Raw genomic sequence first — 18,643 nt, forward strand, 5'->3', positions numbered from 1 at the left:
GTGCCTTTGGGCCCCAAGAATCTGCAGGGGCTTTTGTCAGGTTAGCAGGTCCTCCTCTGATGCCGCCTGTTCCCTTGGTACAAGTAACTGGTCCCCTATTAAGCCTGGTACAGATGTGCACAGGGCCCCCAGATCCACAATATTTCCTTTTGCATGGCACAATTAAAAGCCCTGGTGTGGGCATCCTTGTTGGAACTGAACCAATGTAGGCCTGAGCTCCATCGATGTAGCGGTACGAGATCTCAAAAGGGCAATCTGTTATTATGCAACCGTATTCCAATCCGGTGCTCTTACAGTGACACAACTATCATCCGAGGTTCCGTCCCTCTTTTTGGTTTTGAGGCTGACCCTAAACCATAGAACAGAGCACCCTCTCCACCCACCCACCTCCAAATACTGATGATGATGATTGGGTCGGAGATGGCTTCCTTGCCCCTCATTATAGTGATAAATCTTTATATGTTAACTTACAAAAAGGCTGAGGGGCTTGACACTGCCTCTGAAACTGAGCTTTACTCTTCACATGGACCATGAATGGAGGAAAGCACCTCCTATGTACTGGTTGTTCAGAGGGCAGCTGAGGTTCTAGACTTGTAATATTTCTCTAATTCGACTGAGACAAATGTTATGATAGCGATTCTCAAACCTGAACCAGTGATTTTTTTTTTTTTTTTTTTTGCAGTTCCTCGTCTTATTCTATGATGATTTCTTTATGCGTTTTTGAGAAATTGATTTTTTTTTTTGCCAGTCTGGCACTGCAGTCCGTAAACCTGGTTTGCCCGTTAGAAAGATCTTGGTCATGTCCCATGAGGCAAGCATGTAGCAATCTGACCATCCTCTTCAACCCACCCGGATGTTCACTACCAGCTAGACCTCACCCAATCAGGATTCAGAAAAAAACACTCCACGGAAACAGCACTTGTTGTTGCCACCAACATCGTCCATAGAATTTGGGATGAGGGAAAACAGCGCCTCTCATCCTGCTTGACCTCTCCGCAGCTTTCGGCACTCTCTTCCACAATGCTCTCATCAGAAGCCTCATGAGATTGGCATCCCAGGAGCCACACTCAATATGGATATGCTCAGTCCTCACAGGAAGAACACAGAAGTGTCAGATTGCCCCCCTTTCTGTCGGAAACCAAGAACCTGATCTGCGGAGTACCCCAGAGATCATCCCTCTGTGCTACCCTGTTCAATGTCTACATGATACCGCTAACCAACATCATCCGAGACCTCACCATAATCTGCTATGCTGATGACACCCAACTCCTCCTCTCCTTTGTGCACAAAACAACTACCACCAGAACTAACTTCACCAACTGCATGACCGTGGTAGCAGAGTGCACAAGAACCACCTGCCTAAAGCTCAGTTCTTACAAGATGGAAGTACTGGTCTTCCAGTATAAGTCCACCACATTGGACTCCACCTGGTGGCCATCGAAATTAAGACTAGCGCCCACCAACCGTGCAAGTTCTATGGGAATCATACTTGACAGCAAGTTCAACATGACTACACAAGTCAGAACAGTGAACACCCCGTGCTTCCACATCCTGCACATTCTGTGATAGTTCTTCAAGTGGCATAACACCAGCTGTCACACAAGCATGTTGGGCTATGGCAATGCACTCTACACCAGAATAATCTCCAAGCAGGTCTTACCCAGAATTCAGGCCCTCCAGAGCTTTGCAGCACAACTCATACTCTGTATCCTATGCCACACCCACATCGTACTGCACCTCAAGGAGTTTCAACGGCTCCCCATCACAAGTGCAGCCAATTCAGACTTCTTTCTCATACATACCCTACATCCTACACAACACTGGACCAGCATGCTTGAACAGCTGCGTACACTTTCACCAGGCTGCCAGACATGTACGCTCTGCCTCACACTCACTCGTTCTCCTGCATTGCACTGAAAACATGGAACGATCTCCCTCAACACATCAGAACCTCCTCCTCCTCACTTCTTGACTTCCTCAAGAGGCTGAAGACCTGGCTGTTCGAGAAACCCAGCACGGGCCACATGCTTACACACCTGCTCAAGCGTTTAGATAGCCTCATGTGTGATTGGTGTGCTAGGCTGTGATGATTTGTATAGCATCCCAAAGGATCTGAAGACCTTTGTATGTTGGACAATGCATTATGGGCAGCATGTAGCAGAGTAAGTCATCTATCCAGGCCTAGTCACCTTGAATTGAAATTGGCAGTGTTGTGCTTTGCAGGCACATCGTGTCGAGGGCCACTAGATTTTATGACTGTACAGGTATCTTTGATTTATATGTCACTGTCTTCTGAGTTTGGGAGTTCCATAATCTTGTTCCGTGTTCCTGTTTTATCAACACTAGCTTCTGAAGGCTGGCTTGGCACATTCAGTCGTTGACCACCTGTGGATGACAGCAATACTCATAATGTGTTTGAAGTTCACCATAAATGAGACAAAGTCCCATCTGGTTCCCTCAAAGAGGCTTTCATTCATTGGGGTGATTCAAAAGAAGCGCTCTGAGGCTTTTTGGTCTCTGAACTTTGTGCATTCTTCTCTTCACCACACCAGGTGGAACTTGCCGGCCCTGCAATTAAGCTTAAAATCGCTTTGGCCCCCAGCATTAAAATTGCCTCACCACCTCCATCTAGGTCTCAAAGGGAACTGCCCAAGTTCTGCATTGCTGGCTGATCAATCCGAGGTCATGCAGCGGCAGACCTAGAGGTCACAGTGCTGACGGATGCATCAATCCTGGGTTGGGGGAAGGTCGTCTAGGGCAGATGGATATCAAAGGACTTTGGTTCCAGCAGACAGTGAGCTCCACATCAATCCTCTGGAGCTTTGGGCAATTTGTTTGGCACTGAAAGCTTTCCTGCTGCCCTTCAAGGGACGCTGGTGCAGATTTGCGGACAATAACACTGCTATGTGGTAATGCAACAAGCAGGGCTGAGTTGGGTCCTGGGTCATGTAGCAAAAGAGGTGTCTGGAGCTGCTGAACATCTATCTCACCACCAGCGAGTTTCTCTAATAAGGTCACATCTGCTAACTATGGCATTTGCAATACCCCAAAGCACCGCACTGTTGGACTTTAAGTACTGAGTGTTGTTTAACCCATTTGCTGCTAAGCTTTCTCCCCCACCCCCATCTCTCCCCGGTGCACATCCCTTTTTTATGTTGAGTGCACAAGTGCTTTGACCTGTTGGAAGTATTGTGGGCTTTTAACCACACCCACCTCACGCCCATCACATTCATTAATTTGTGGGCGTGCCTTTCAAAAATCACTTGATGTAATTGGTAAATGCTTTACATTTGTTCCGCCTTGGGGGCGGTTCAGTTACCGCCTTGGACATCGACCCTGTTACAAGGATAATTGCGCTAAGGTAGCACATAGGGTTAATCTGTCTGCTGTCTTTTTTTCCCCCTAAAAATGGCATCCAGGAACGGTTTGCTGTACTGAAGTCACCATCTTCCCAGCTGTCAGGAACATTCAGAGCTGAATCAAAAAACTAAATTTTGTACCACAGTTTTAGCATTTTTCTAAGAGGTTGCCTATTTGCCCTATTTTTGCGTTTTTCAACCTAAAACAGTTCCTGAAGAAACCTTCGGCAGACCCATCAGAACTAAAGAATTTCCGGCCCATCTCGCTGCTACCCTACCCTGCCAAAATATTAGAGAAAGCAATCAACGCACAACTAAGTAATTTCATTGAGGCCAACAGCTCCCAGTCCGGCTTTCGCAGCAATCACAGCACAGAGATAGCACTCCTGGCAGCCACCAACGACACCCGATTACTCCAGACCACGGCTACACCGCAACACTTATACTCCTCGAGCAACTTTCGACATGGCTCTGTGCACCAGACTCCATGACATAGGAATCTGTGGAAGAGCCCTGGAATGGATCCACTCCTTCCTCTCCGGGAGGACGCAGAGGGTCAGACTCCCGCCCTACACTTCCAGACCCACAGGAGTCAACTGCGAAGTCCCCCAAAGATCCTCACGGAGTCCCACACTGTTCAACGTATACATTTCCCCTCTTGCTGCCATCGTCAGAAGCCAGGGTATGAACATAATGTAATATGCCAATTACGTGTCAGTTACAAAGATTGATTGATTTTCTAGTTTGTGGTGGAAAACCGTGTGAATTCCGTGGGTAATCCAGAAAAGCTATACATTTCTGAAAAGTAGACAAAAATGTGAATTCTGCAATGTCATATTTGTACCCCCTTAAGGTTTTCCCTGGGAAAATAACTGTTGAAATATTGAAAAGGAGTAGGAATAAACAAGCATATGTGACATTTGCTTGGTAACTTTTTGTCACAATGGCAAATTGACAAAAGCAATATACCGTTACGTCCACTGGACCCTTCTGGTTGCAGGGATATCTAGGAAACCAAGGTACCCAGAGCCAACAACTGAGCTGCATTATACAATGGTTTTTCCTTAAGTACTTAGTATAGACCAATTCTTGTAGCAAAATAGGCAGAGTGAAAAATGGGTATCAAGGAAACATACGTATTTCTGAAATTGAGTGCAAGATATTGAGTTTAGTAGGAGTGGTTCTTTGTACATCTCCAAACTTGCAGGAACCAGTACTAGCGTATGATTTGGAGGGTATTTTTTCAAAATGTCATGTTTCTTATACACTGGCTTACAATTGAACTGCACAAATGCAGCAAAATCCAATTGGTAATAACAGTTGTTCTTCTATTCTATGCTTCCACAAGTCTCCTGATAAAAATGGTATGTCACTTGTGTGGTTAGACCAAGTGCCTGCAATAGCAAATTGCCCAAAATGCAACTTGGACTCGTCTCATTTTTCTACTGAAAACTGACCCTTTTTCTAATGTGGGTAGCTCTAAATTTTGGACCCTTACTCAGCCGCCACCTAGGGAAACCTAGCCAGCATGTATGTTTTTGAAAACTAGATACCTAGAGGTATCCAGGGTGGGCTGAATTTGCTGAGTCTTGCTAGTTTTTTTTTTTTTTTCTTTTTCCCAGAATCCCTTGCAAACGTTGACTTTAAAAAAAAAATTAAAAAAAAAAAATTCTCACATTTCTGTAATGGAAAGATCTGGAAGGAGCCACAAATTCCCTTCCACCCGGCATTCCTTGAAGTCTCTGATAAAAATGGCACCTCACTTGCGTGAGTTTGCATAGTGCCCGCAATGGAAAACGGCCTAAAAAGCAATATGGACACATCATATTTTTCCACTACAAACTTTTTCTGATGTGGGTATCTCTAGATTTTGGACCCTAGCTCAGCAGGCACCTAGGGAAGCCTAGCCAACCTATACATTTTTTGAAAACTATACACCTAGGGGAATCCAGGATGGTGTGGCTTGCGTGAATCCCCTTTAGGTTTTCTTATCCACAGTGCACCGCAAACTTGGAGTTGGAGGCTTGCAGGGCATTTTGTGTAAGAAAATAGTGTGGGGTGCAAGTGAAGCACAGCAGCCTGGACTCCCCAAGATCTCTAGATTTCAGAAGTGTCTGGGTCTGGTAGGCTTTTCCAAACCCCAAAAGTGCACCCATTCACCATTGCAAGTGGGACGTTATTTGGTGTTAGCCAAGCTCTCCTGGCCCATATATAAAATCAACACCCAAGAGAGTTGAATGCCTTCTTGCTTGCCATTGGGATGAGATGCTATAGTCCACGGGGGAGCAGAAAGATTGTTGCCCCCTTTAGTTTGGGTGAGGGCATAACCATCCCTATGGTGGCGGGCAACCACCACCCCTCTTCTTTTCCAAAACATTCCCTGATGTATAGTTGTTTTTTTGCCCTCCTGAGGGCATATCAGTGGTAATTACCCCATCCACCCCCCCGGGGTGGGGTAAGCTGTGCCCATTTTTTACAGGAGTGGGGGCATTGTCAGGCCCAATCTGGGCAGCCCCCAACACTAGTCTTTTCTTTAGCCTCATTTATTTTGGGTGGGGGCATGACCATGCCCATGGTGGGCTGCTCCCACTCCTCTTTCACAAAAAAAGAAAAAAAAAACAATCCCTGGTGTCCTGTGGGTTTTCAAGAGCACCCCTTTGGGGTGGAAGGAGGGAGGAGGTTGGCAGATCTTCTCAAAAAAGTACTGGGGAGCTGAAGTCCTTGCCCAAGGGCTTGCTCCCCCTCACTGCTTGGGTACTGCCCTCCTTGGGTGATTTTCCCCAAGCAGGGATCCACTTGAGAAAGGTACCAAGCTGGATAGGTGCTCAGTGGCTGAGATACCACCACAAGCACCAATGCAAAGAAAGTTCAATCAGCTCATTTCACTTTTGTTTTCAATGAATTGACGTAAGCTTGCAGCACTCGCTGATCGTCATTTCAGTGAAAATAAAGAACTTAATTGGGGAAGCCCTCTCCCCAACTTCAGAGGCTGACTCTTTGTAAAAGAAATCCTTCTGATGCCCGGATCAGAGGGATTTTAAGTGTCATATGTGCAGATGGCCCGGAGCAGTCCGACGCACATGAGCACTGCAGCGTTGGAAGACTTCCGAACGTCCCACACACCAAACCAGTTAGGGTGATCTCTAGTAGCTAGTTTAATAATCGCCTTTCAGCTAGAAGTGTGAAGAGGATGATGGATGAAATACAATAGTACTACTTATGCATTGGGTTCATTTAACCTAGTAATAGGCCTGCTTCAAGGATTTTAGGCACAGTAACTGTATGAAACACTTCAGGTGTACTATTTTGTTAGCCTTCAGCTCCTTATTCATGCATATCTACTGATAATTAAACTTTTTGTGATTTAAACCAAAAATATAATTATTTGCCTTTTAGGTTCATGGCAACAAATGATTTGATGACGGAGCTGCAGAAAGATTCCATCAAGTTGGATGATGACAGTGAGAGGAAGGTTGTAAAGATGATTTTGAAGTTGCTGGAAGACAAGAATGGCGAAGTTCAAAACCTGGCTGTAAAATGGTAAGTTTTTATGTGTCTGAAACAACACTGTGATTTGTTAGTTTTCATTCAGAATTGCATAAGGGATATATCACAGCAAATGTCTAAAAATTAGGAAGGGGGCACGTTTTCTTCAGATCGCAGTGGGCATTTTGGCCACATTTAGTGCTAGGGCATGTTGCGTAATGCTCAATTGGGGAGCTAAAACATCCACTAAACTGAATGAATAAGCAACTGCGTAAAGTGACTGGCAACGGACTGCTGTTGATTATATCGGGGAGAACAGCAGTCTGGTCAGTCCATACTGGAAATGTTGTTTAGAAACTCTGCAAATGATCCCGTGTGAAGGGAAAGGAACCTTGATTATGATAAATGACCATAACTGCCAAAGTAAAACATGACATTGAGAACTGCGGTGAAATGCAATGCATCTAGTTTGTATGTATTAGTCTGAAGTGCATGGAAATGGGGTGATAGTATTAAAGTGTGTGTGTGTTTTTTTTTTGGCCTGTACTTCTCTGGCACACCTTTTAAAATACTCTACTGTCCATCCTAGCTGACACAAAGCATATGTTAGACTTTTATTTACAATGTTGAAAGTCTGAATTTTAGAGGTACACCTGCCACTTTAAATGTAGCCCACTTGTAGGCAGCAGGCAGACATTGGTAGCATGTGGACCAAGGCTGAAGTTTTATTCTAAAAGCACAACTGAGAAGGTACATAAAAGTAGCATCAGTGAATTTGTTTTCTGCATAATTACAGATTAGTCAGAGTTGCCTCAAAATCCTTTTTCTGATACTGTGCACATTTCAAAAGAAAAACGTGTATCCAACTTAAACAGATCAAACGTTTTTTAAAGTAGCCTTATCTTAGTAGTGAAGCTAAGTACCCCACCTTTGCAAAATGTAGCTGAGCACCTTTTTGCTGTTCATTGCTGTATTCATATAAGCAGATTAGAAAGAGAAAACGTTGCCTCAAAAACAAATCTTCTAATGCTCCAGTTGATAGACTAAGAAACGGCTATTGTTGACAGTTTCAAAAAGTGTTTTCATTTTTAAATGTAATTAAATCATGGCGGTAACGATAATTGTTTCTGCGTCATGAGAAGGTTTAGTTTCATTGCTTGTGCAGATTTGTGATGTTACTAACAGTATTCACAAAGCAGCTGCTATAGTACGAGGTCCCTAGTTAGAAACATAAAAAATACATCCGTAATGTACAATGTTGCTTTTCTGCAAAGATTTCCTACCAAAGGCTTGTAGTGTGGACACACAATAAACCTCTAATTTAACACCAGAATTAAAACCATATATGGGATACAGAATAGAAGAAGCCCTCCTTTTATTACAAATGTGTAGATTTGGGGGGTGTTAAATTTTAGGATTTGTTTTTGTCCAGGTATCAGGATGCTTTCTAAATCTACTTGTTGTCTTATTTATTTATATATACACACACACACTTGTTCCTTTTGGTTCCATAAAGAGTGGTAACAAATTATGTCACTGTTCTCCCATAAAATCTATGCTAACAGTTTATCTGATTATGCCGGGCTTGTGTTACATCAGGTTTGGATTCCAGCATGGCTTTGATATAACAACCTTCCTGCAAATGTACATGAGTTGGAATTCGGCTCAACACAATCTTGATTGGTATGTTGTTCCAGTACCTGGATTTGCCTGTTGTGGGCACTGCAGACCTGATTTTACTGGCTAGAAAATTCAGTCACCAAAGTCACTCTGAGATCGTGCTGCACTGCAACCTGGACCTGTTTTCTTGCAAACATATGCTTGTATATTTACTGATGTGAAAATGAAAATCTTAGTAGTTTACTCTAATTATAGTTTCCAGGCCTACTTCTGCAAACTCTTGTTAAGTTGTAAATCTGCACTTATGCAAGGATGTACACATGCGGTTGTACTTAGGTGATTTTATTTTAAGTAGCTTAAAAATGGTTACATTTTGTGAACATGTGTATATATATATATATATATTTTTTTTATACTGGAACCACAGTGAGTAATGCAAGATGACTTAACAGTTTAATGTGCTTCCTTAGTAAAGGCTTTTGTATTAATGAATCATATATGTACAGGTTGAACAAATTTATACATGAGGACTCATGTATAAATTTGTTCAACCTGTACATGATTCCTCATCTTTTTAATAATAAAAAAAAAAACCTTTATGCATTTTAATACATGTAAGAAACCAACACAACACACAGTGCATCTTAACAAGTGCAGGTACCGTATTACACTTCGTGCTGGATTAATTGCCAGGACCATCACAAAGTGAATAACATCATATATACCAAGTTGACGTACAAAATGTGGAATCTCTTAGCCCAGAAACGGCCCTGGTAGTGACAACTCTGTTATAAAATAATGCTCTGTGTACAATTTTGTCTTTGGTATTCTGGGCCTGATTCCATATCTGAGTTTCTATGCTCATTAAAATAGTCCAGCATTGCCCCCTAGGCTGTCAAGTCCTCTGCCACCTTATCGTCAGTACGAGAAAGTCTCAGGTGTGGCTCCTCCGTGACTCGCCACACCAGAACATCCTTGACCCACAAATATTTGCTTGGAATCTGGGATCCCATCCACCCAATAGCTATTCTTCGCTTGCAAGGAGCAGTGCTAACTGCAAGAGCTTATGAAATCTTGCGTACCTTGTGCTTCATCACTACAGCCAAGAGCCATGCCCTGACTGTCACAGGGGATAGAGATTCCCTCCGCAGTGTGGGGCACCACCTCCTCCCAGTAGATATGTACCCCTGTACATTGCCACACCACAGGTATGAATGTGGCACCTTCCTCCCCACAACATGCACACCTCACTGCCCTGTCGGGGTCAATATTGTTGAGCTGGTTGGTGGTGTGTACGTGCCATGTAAGTAATTGAAGTGTAATAGTTTAAATTAGTTGCTAAAAGATACCATCTTTACCAGGCTTCATGCATGACACTAAGTAGAGTCCTTATTGGCTTCCCCCAAATATGTTTCTCATGCTGTTTTTGCTTTGTATGTGCTCTTCATCAGGCCGCCTTGGAAAGCTTTATAGAATAGAGAGATGAGGTCTGCCTCCCCAGAGCCTGCTCCTCCTCCCCCTACCCTCCGGCTGAGCAACCCCCCAGTGTCTTAGCTGGAAAACTGCAGGAATTAGCCCTGTTGTATGTTAAAGGTCTCTTGCACTTTGTGAAGTGAGGAAGACCTTTCCTGGTTATACATCTCCAGCTAAGAGGCATCTATCGTCTCTCCATGAGCATATCAAGGTCGATAGAGTGAAAGGGTTCAAGATCCCATATGTGCAAGTTCCTGTCAAATGGGTCCCTACCCAGCACCTTTTTTTAACCACCATTTCCGGCAGTTGGGCAGTATGACGGGCCAGATAAGGTATTGGAATGTCTGCAGACGCCCCCCTCATTAATATGGGCGGGAGCATGTCTTCCGCGATCGTATCATGCAGGAGCCACTTCTCCTGGTTGTCAGTGTCTGTTAGCCATTTGGTGGCATGTTGTAGGTGTGCTGCAAAATAGTAAAGTTGCATGTCCGGAAGGGCCAAGCAGCCTTCTCCCATATTTCTTCTCAAAACAGGTAGAGCCATTGTGATTTGTTTCCCCGCCCATGCCAACGAGACGAATAGGCTACTTAGTGTCTGAAAATAAAATATTGTGCAGAGGGAATAGCACGTTTTGCACCAGGTATGAACACCGTGGGAGGAAGACCATTTAAACTACAGCCGTTCTCCCCCCTGACCAACAGGGGCAGTATGTTCCAGATTTCAACCGACGTGGCTTGACCCCGCACCACCCTATCTATGTTGATGCGCTGATGATCTGCTGCCATCCTGTTGACCATAATGCCGAGGTAAAGGAAGCTCTCCCCCTACGACCTAATGCCCAGATCAGGCACCTGGTTCAGTGGCAACATGGCCAGTCTCCCCAGAGTAAATAATAGTGTTTTCCGAATGTTCATGGGCAGGCCAGACACTTGCCTAAATTGCTTCAAGTGTCGCAACAGGAAAGGTCCTGCCTCAGCAGCCGAGTGGACAAATACCAGCGCATTATCTGCATATGAGATGATGTGAATCCATTCTTCCACTCGTGAGCACCACAGCTCCAGCTCTTTACGCAATAAAATAGCTATAGGCTCAAGTGACGGAGCAAATAGGAGAGGCGAGAGGGGGCATCCAAACCCCCCCCCCCCAAATTGACACGGGCAATGGGGCTCGCCTAAAGCAACTACACCCATTCCTGATAGGCTGGACCAAAGCCCATCTCCCTGAGCACCATCGTGAGATAGCTCCACCTGACTTTGTCGAACGCATTCTCGGGGCCGGCCAACACGAGTGCTAGATCCTGCGGTCTCATGTAGGCCATGGGTTTGACGCTTCAGATTAAAAGCTGTGCTGCGCAAGGGCATAAAACCACTTTGATCCTCATGGCCTAGATCATGGATTATTCCCTGCAGCTGCTTCGCCAACATTTAACAGAACACTTTAACATCAGAATTGATCATAGTGAGTGGCCTATTCAGATACCAGAGTGCAGTTCTAAGCTCCTTCATGGTGAGGTTCTCGTCCAGGTCCTGTGCATTGGCAAGGGAGAGGCAGGGTAGGGTCATCCCTGCAAAAACCCTCTCTGCTGTATCCGGGCAAACCTTGTCGCTTGATATACTGCACGGAAGTGCGCCACCAGGGATGTCAGTATATCATGCCTGTGTGCCCCTGCCTGTCCGTCCCCCGGGTTCACGAATTCTCATGATGGTTGGATTTCTTGCTCGCATTTTAGTATCCATGTCAAAAGCTGGCTAGATTTATCACCTTCCCTGTGTAAGTGCTTTTGATAAGATGCTTGAGTATGTCTGTTGAGGAGTCCCAGATTTTCTGGAAGTCCCGTTGGGTGCGCATAACCTCTTCATTGGGAAGAAGCAGGCTACAACAAGAAAAGAGTTGCTAAGCTCTGTCCCCATTCCTTGATGTGTGCAACAAGCTGTCGCTGGACCCCACATAGAGACCAAATGCAGACTCCTCACAGGACAGCCTTAAGGGCTTCCCATTCCGTAGCCCTTGATTCAATAGAGCCCCAGTTTATCTAAGTAATCCTGGAGCGCATCCACCAATTCTTCCAGGAGGCCACGTCTGTTAGATCAGAAAGCATGCACTAGTGCCGCGTGGCACAGTCAACACCCCCAGCACAGATGGAGCAACACTGGTGCATGGTTGGATAGGTATTTCTCCAGATGTTCAATCCTCTGCAGAGCCCCAGGAACTGTGGATGAAGAGTGTGCCGGCAATCGAGTAACCACAGATTTTGCCTGACTCGGGCTAGGGACTCTGCCATCTGCGGTTTTGTAACCAGCTGTGGTGGGTGGCAATCCCAATTCCCATCCAGAATACAATTAAAGTCTCCCACTGATGTTATTATAGGGGAATCCAAACTATCTTAAAGTAACTCCTGCATCTTCCTATAAAGCCACCCGTCATCAACATTGGGGCAATAGGTATCCATGATAGTAATGTCCCTGCCATCTAGTGTGCCTTTCAAGAGTATACAGCATCCATCCACGTCTGCCTCACTATACACATGACAAAATTGCACCCCTGAGGGTATCCAGATCGCCACCCCCTGGCATAGAAAGAGTAGGTTGCAGAAAAGAGTTGACCTCAATTTTTTTTCGCTAGCTTCTGTGCTTCAGTACCCATTAGATGTGTTTCCTGTAAACAGACTATTAGAACCTTCGGGTGCCGGAGATACAAATGGGCTCTGTATCGTTTTTTGTGTAATCCTGTTGACCCCCCTGACATTCCACATGAGAATATGTATATTGTTAGCCATAAGTATTTGTAGCCCCCTCCCGAACCCAGCCCCATTCTCCCAGGAGAAGCAGAAACCGGTGTAGCAGTCCCCCAGTTGAAGCACTAACCTCCATACTTGCACATGCACTGCCACAATAAACATTATCTCTGCAAATGTTGGGGAAGAAAACAATCTGCAACGTTACCCCCCACACACCGGATAAACAGCTAAGCAACAAACATACTAATCATCCTTGTGTACCGAAGTTGCCAGGACCTGCAGCCTAAACCCACCACTCACAGCCGTGACCTACCACTAAATGTGGAGAGGGCTCCACCCCACATAATTCACACTGTTGTGTATGCCGTACCCAGGACTGCAATACCAGAAATATTAACAAGTAACATTTGAATAAGAATGTGCCCCCCTTCTTCTCCTGGCAGGAGCTAAAAACCGAGGATCAGCACAACAAACAGAAGTCCTCCCTCTCCCATACAACAGGATCTTCTGATGTTGCAGCCACTTCAGGTCCCAACTGCCTTCTCCAGTCCCGATGCTGTCTCCGAGGAGGCCAGTGCCATAGTTCCGGCCTCCTGTCCCACACTTTTCCCCCAGGGTTCTCATGATTTTTAGATCCACCCGCTGTGGACCCACTTGCGATCTCCATTTTGGTCTGCACTACCCCCCTGATCTGTACTGGATCCAGATCTCTATGAGCCCACTCTGTCTCTAGGAACTTTGTCCCACATTTCCAGCAAGCTCCACACGACCTCTGGTGGCTCAAAAAAAGAGACCTCGCTTACCCCACCTTATGATCATGAGTTCACTTGCCCTTGACCGCCCAAAAAAACGTTTTTGGTTACCCTGCACCATATGGGTATATTCTGGATAAACAGATATCTTGTGATTCTCTATGCAGGTATTGTCAGTATTCTGAGACGCGAGCAGAATTCAGTCTCTCTTATAGTTAAGGAGAAGTGCTATAATAGCCTGGGGTGAGGTTACCAACGTGCGGTGCGCCGTCTCAATGGCAAACAATGTTGACTGTCCAGTGGGCAGTAGGGTGTCCCGGATTCAGCGTTTCACAAGCGTCTCATTTCCCCCCGCCTACTCAGGGAACCCCAACAGACGTACATTACGGCCCCATTGTGTTCCCCTGTGGTGGCCCAGGCTGCCTATTTCTCCCCATGTAAAGGCTGGGACCCCACTCCCAGGCGTCCGCTGTACCAACTATCATCCACTCTGCGTTGAAGGCGGTTCCAGTCCTCACCAGATCTGCACCAGTGCTTCCCCCCTCCTCACACATGCCAAATGTCATTACCCAGGGCTCCCCAAATCTTTGATCACTGAGCATGGACCTGCGCTGCAGTTCAGAAGCAGGGAAGGACACAGTTTCTATATAGGCACCCAGGAGGGCGATCGGAGTCCCAGCTGAGAGGATGCAAAGCAACAAAGGCAAACCCCTCTCCCCAATGCCCAGCAGCAACAATCACTGGGTGTGTCCAGTAGTAAAATGTAGGCATCAGTAGGACCCAAATTAAGAGTGACCAAGTGAGCTCTACGTAGGCCAAAGTCTCAGCAAGTGTAAATACCCCCACAGTGCGTCTCTTGGTAGGCTTAACCAGCACTCTGTGTAGGCAAACACCTCATGCCCGACATCAACCGACATGCCGTGCTTCTCTCTTCAAAGGAAGTGCAGCCCACTTCACATTTGAGATTGTGGCCCTCTCACCAGCCAGATAGCAAGGTCCCCGTAGAGAGTTTGTCCGTCAAGGCAAGGGGAGCTCAACCCACGGCACATGCTCCGGCTGACCCCACAACACTCCTCGCAAGGGGGCTGGCTCAAACGCAGAGGTAAAAACCACAACATCTCAACCTCATGGCAGCATGGCCAGGTAGAAGCCAGAGGGAGAAAAAGTATAAACTGGTTTGCGATCAACCGCACAGTCTCACCTTGCCTCACCCCTAGCGGGCAACAGATGCAAGGTCTTCCAGCAGCTGCTGGGCCTCAATCAGGCAGACCCTAGATGCAACGCGCTTAGTAGCCCTGGCAAGGTGTTTGTCCGCCACCGCGAGGTCTGCTGACTCCCGAGGGCAAAACCTCTCCTCCGGAGCAACACCGGCGACTGGGACACAGCTCCCATGTAGCAGGGTGGGAACAGATGATAGTCATGTGGCTTCCAAGCTGCCGGGTACAAGGCAACAACGGGATTGTGCAGGATTAGGTGGGGCAGCTGCAGAGCCGCCCAGGAACCGGTCCTGTCGGCCTTCTTTCATGGCTACACCCCTTAGTCCTTGTCTTATCTTAGTGGTAGAGAATCCTCTCACTGATCCATACTGTAGTACTTTAAACTGACAGCTAGGGTTTGTGCTGCAGTAGGATGGGCCTACTTGACCAGTGAACAGAATAAACATTAAATACATCTTGGGCGAAGAATGAAAGGAATTCCACACCTCAGTTTCTCTTCTGCTGAGTACAACACAGTGCATTTCATAGGAACTATTTTACTTTGGATATAGTTAATTAAACGCGCCCTGGTGCTGTCACACAAGACAAAATAAACAAACAGTTGCTCCCTAGATATCACTTACAATACTAAAGGTTTATTTCTGTAGTCTGGGCCCAAAGGTAATTCCCAAAAAGTGTATGATCTAATTTCGACTTAAGAATAGTAGCACAAAATCTGCTAGTTTGCAACACATGCATATCTTTATTTGGTATACAGTGCATATAGAGAATATGCACAGTGCAAAAAACTGACTGAATAAACAAGTGCAAGTAAAAGGTTACTGTATCCTCATCTAGAAGACATAAAAAGTCTGCCAAGGCTGTGACAGTGTTATTAGTTGGAGAGAATACTCAAAATTTCGAACCTAATAGAAATGATCTACATATCTCTTTGGGGAAAAACAGTGTCTGAAGCCTGTTCCAAAGAAACAAAGGACTGTAATGCCAAATCATAGTGGTGCTTACTGGACCAGTAAAAAAAAAAGAAAAGCACATACTGCATCTCTACATCAGGCACACTTATCTGTGTGGTAATATTGTCAAAAGCTGTGTGATACAAAAGAAATCCCACAAATGAAAATGATTGACAGTGTGTTGAAACTTTTCAAAACATTCACCCCATTCACAGATCTGGGTTTAATCCATTGTTATTTTGCTCATCACGTGTGAGAAAGTAGCCTCTTTCTAGCCTTGTTACACCCACTTTTGGCCTGTTTATGAGTATGTCAGGGTGTTTTCACTGTCTCACTGGGAGCCTGCTAGCCAGGACCCCAGTGCTCATAAGTTTGTGGCCTATATGTATGTGTTCCCTGTGTGATGCCTAACTGTCTCACGGAGGCTCTGCTAACCAGAACCTCAGTGGCTATGCTCTCTCTTTACAAATTGCCACTAACAGGCTAGTGACCAATTTCACCAATTCACATTGGCATACTGGAACACCCTTATAATTCCCTAGTATATGGTACTGAGGTACCCAGGGTATTGGGGTTCCAGGAGATCCCTATGGGCTGCAGCATTTCTTTTGCCACCCATAGGGAGATCTGACAATTCTTACATAGGCCTGCCACTGCAGCCTGAGTGAAATAACGTCCACGTTATTTCACACCATTTACCACTGCACTTAAGTAACTTATAAGTCACCTATATGCCCAACCTTTACCTGGTGAAGGTTGGGTGCTAAGTTACTTAGTGTGTGGGCACCCTGGCACTAGCCAAGGAGCCCCCACATTGTTCAGGGCAAATTCCCCGGACTTTGTGAGTGCGGGGACACCATTACACGCGTGCACTATACATAGGTCACTACCTATGTATAGTGTCACAATGGTAACTCCGAACATGGCCACGTAACATGTCTAAGATCATGGAATTGTCACCCCAATGCCATTCTGGCATTGGGGAGACAATTCCATGATCCCCCGGGTCTCTAGCACAGAACCCGGGTACTGCCAACCTGCCTTTCCCAGGGTTTCACTGCAGCTGCTGCTGCTGCCAACCCCCCAGACAGGTTTCTGCCCTCCTGGGGTCCAGCCAGGCTTGGCCCAGGAAGGCAGAACAAAGGACTTCCTCAGAGAGAGGGTGTTACACCCTCTCCCTTTGGAAATAGGTGTCAGGGCTGAGGAGGAGTAGCCTCCCCCAGCCTCTGGAAATGCTTTGATGGGCACAGATGGTGCCCATCTCTGCATAAGCCAGTCTACACCGGTTCAGGGATCCCCCAGCCCTGCTCTGGCGCGAAACTGGACAAAGGAAAGGGGAGTGACCACTCCCCTGACCTGCACCTCCCCTGGGAGGTGCCCAGAGCTCCTCCAGTGTGCTCCAGACCTCTGCCATCTTGGAAACAGAGGTGCTGCTGGCACACTGGACTGCTCTGAGTGGCCAGTGCCAGCAGGTGACGCCAGAGACTCCTCCTGATAGGCTCTTACCTGTGTTGCTAGCCTAGCCACCTTCCTAAGTAGCCAAACCTCCTTTTTTGGCTATTTAGGGTCTCTGCTTTGGGGAATTCTTTAGATAACGAATGCAAGAGCTCATCAGAGTTCCTCTGCATCTCTCTCTTCACCTTCTGCCACGGAATCGACCGCTGACTGCTCAGGACTCCTGCAAAACCGCAACAAAGTAGCAAAGACGACTACTGCAACCTTGTATCGCTGATCCTGCCGCCTTCTCGACTGTTTCCCTGGTGGTGCATGCTGTGGGTGTAGTCTGCCTCCTCTCTGCACTAGAAGCTCCGAAGAAATCTCCAGTGGGTCGACGGAATCTTCCCCCTGCAACCGCAGGCAACAAAAGACTGCATCACCGGTCCTCTGGGTCCCCTCTCAGCACGACAAGCGTGGTCCCTGGAACTCAGCAACTCTGTCCAAGTGACTCCCACAGTCCAGTGACTCTTCAGTCCAAGTTTGGTGGAGGTAAGTCCTTGCCTCCCCACGCTAGACTGCATTGCTGGGTACCGCGTGATTTGCAGCTGCTCCGGCTCCCGTGCACTCTTCCAGGATTTCCTTTGTGCACAGCCAAGCCTGGGTCCCTGACACTCTAACCTGCGGTGCACAACCTTCTGAGTTGTCCTCCGGCGTCGTGCGATCTCCTTTTGTGACTTCGGGTGAGCTCCGGTTCACTCTTCTTCGTAGTGCCTGTTCCAGCACTTCTGCGGGTGCTGCCTGCTTCTGTGAGAGCTCCCTATCTTGCTGGGCGCCCCCTCTGTCTCCTCACGCAATTGGTGACATCCTGGTCCCTCCTGGGCCACAGCAGCATCCAAAAACCCTAACCGTGACCCTTGCAGCTAGCAAGGCTTGGTTGCGGTCTTTCTGCGTGGGAACACCTCTGCAAGCTTCTTCACGACGTGGGACATCCATCCTCCAAAGGGGAAGTTCCTAGTCCCCTTCGTTCTTGCAGAATCCACAGCTTCTACCTTCCGGTGGCAGCTTCTTTGCATCCTCAGCTGGCATTTCCTGGGCATCTGCCCAATCTCGACTTTGTCGCAACACTTGGACTTGGTCCCCTTGTTCCACAGGTACTCTCGTCCGGAAATCCACCTTTGTTGCATTGCTGGTGTTGGTCTTCCTTGCAGAATTCCCCTATCACGACTTCTGTGCTCTCTGGGGAACTTAGGTGCACTTTACACCTACTTTTCAGGGTCTTGGGGTGGGCTATTTTTCTAACCCTCACTGTTTTCTTACAGTCCCAGCGACCCTCTACAAGCTCACATAGGTTTGGGGTCCATACGTTATTCGCATTCCACTTTTGGAGTATATGGTTTGTGTTGCCCCTATACCTATGTGCTCCTATTGCACTACATTGTAATTTTACACTGCTTGCATTACTTTCTTTTGCTATTACTGCATATTTTTGGTATTGTGTACATATATCTTGTGTATATTTGCTATCCTCATACTGAGGGTACTCACTGAGATACTTTTCGCATATTGTCATAAAAATAAAGTACCTTTATTTTTAGTATATCTGTGTATT

At 46.4% G+C, this 18,643-nt stretch overlaps 1 protein-coding gene across 1 annotated transcript in view; it reads left to right on the forward strand.

The window, feature by feature from the left end:
• Positions 1 to 18,643, forward strand: part of CAND1 (cullin associated and neddylation dissociated 1) — a 300,273-nt gene that overhangs the window by 28,794 nt on the left and 252,836 nt on the right. Inside the window, exon 2 of the mRNA XM_069229173.1 lies at positions 6,756 to 6,899. Within this exon, the coding sequence (XP_069085274.1) occupies positions 6,756 to 6,899 (144 nt within the window). The remainder of the gene's footprint in view (positions 1 to 6,755; positions 6,900 to 18,643) is intronic.

The sequence above is a fragment of the Pleurodeles waltl genome, chromosome 4_1 (assembly GCF_031143425.1).
Source record: "Pleurodeles waltl isolate 20211129_DDA chromosome 4_1, aPleWal1.hap1.20221129, whole genome shotgun sequence".
Lineage (NCBI taxonomy): Eukaryota > Metazoa > Chordata > Amphibia > Caudata > Salamandridae > Pleurodeles > Pleurodeles waltl.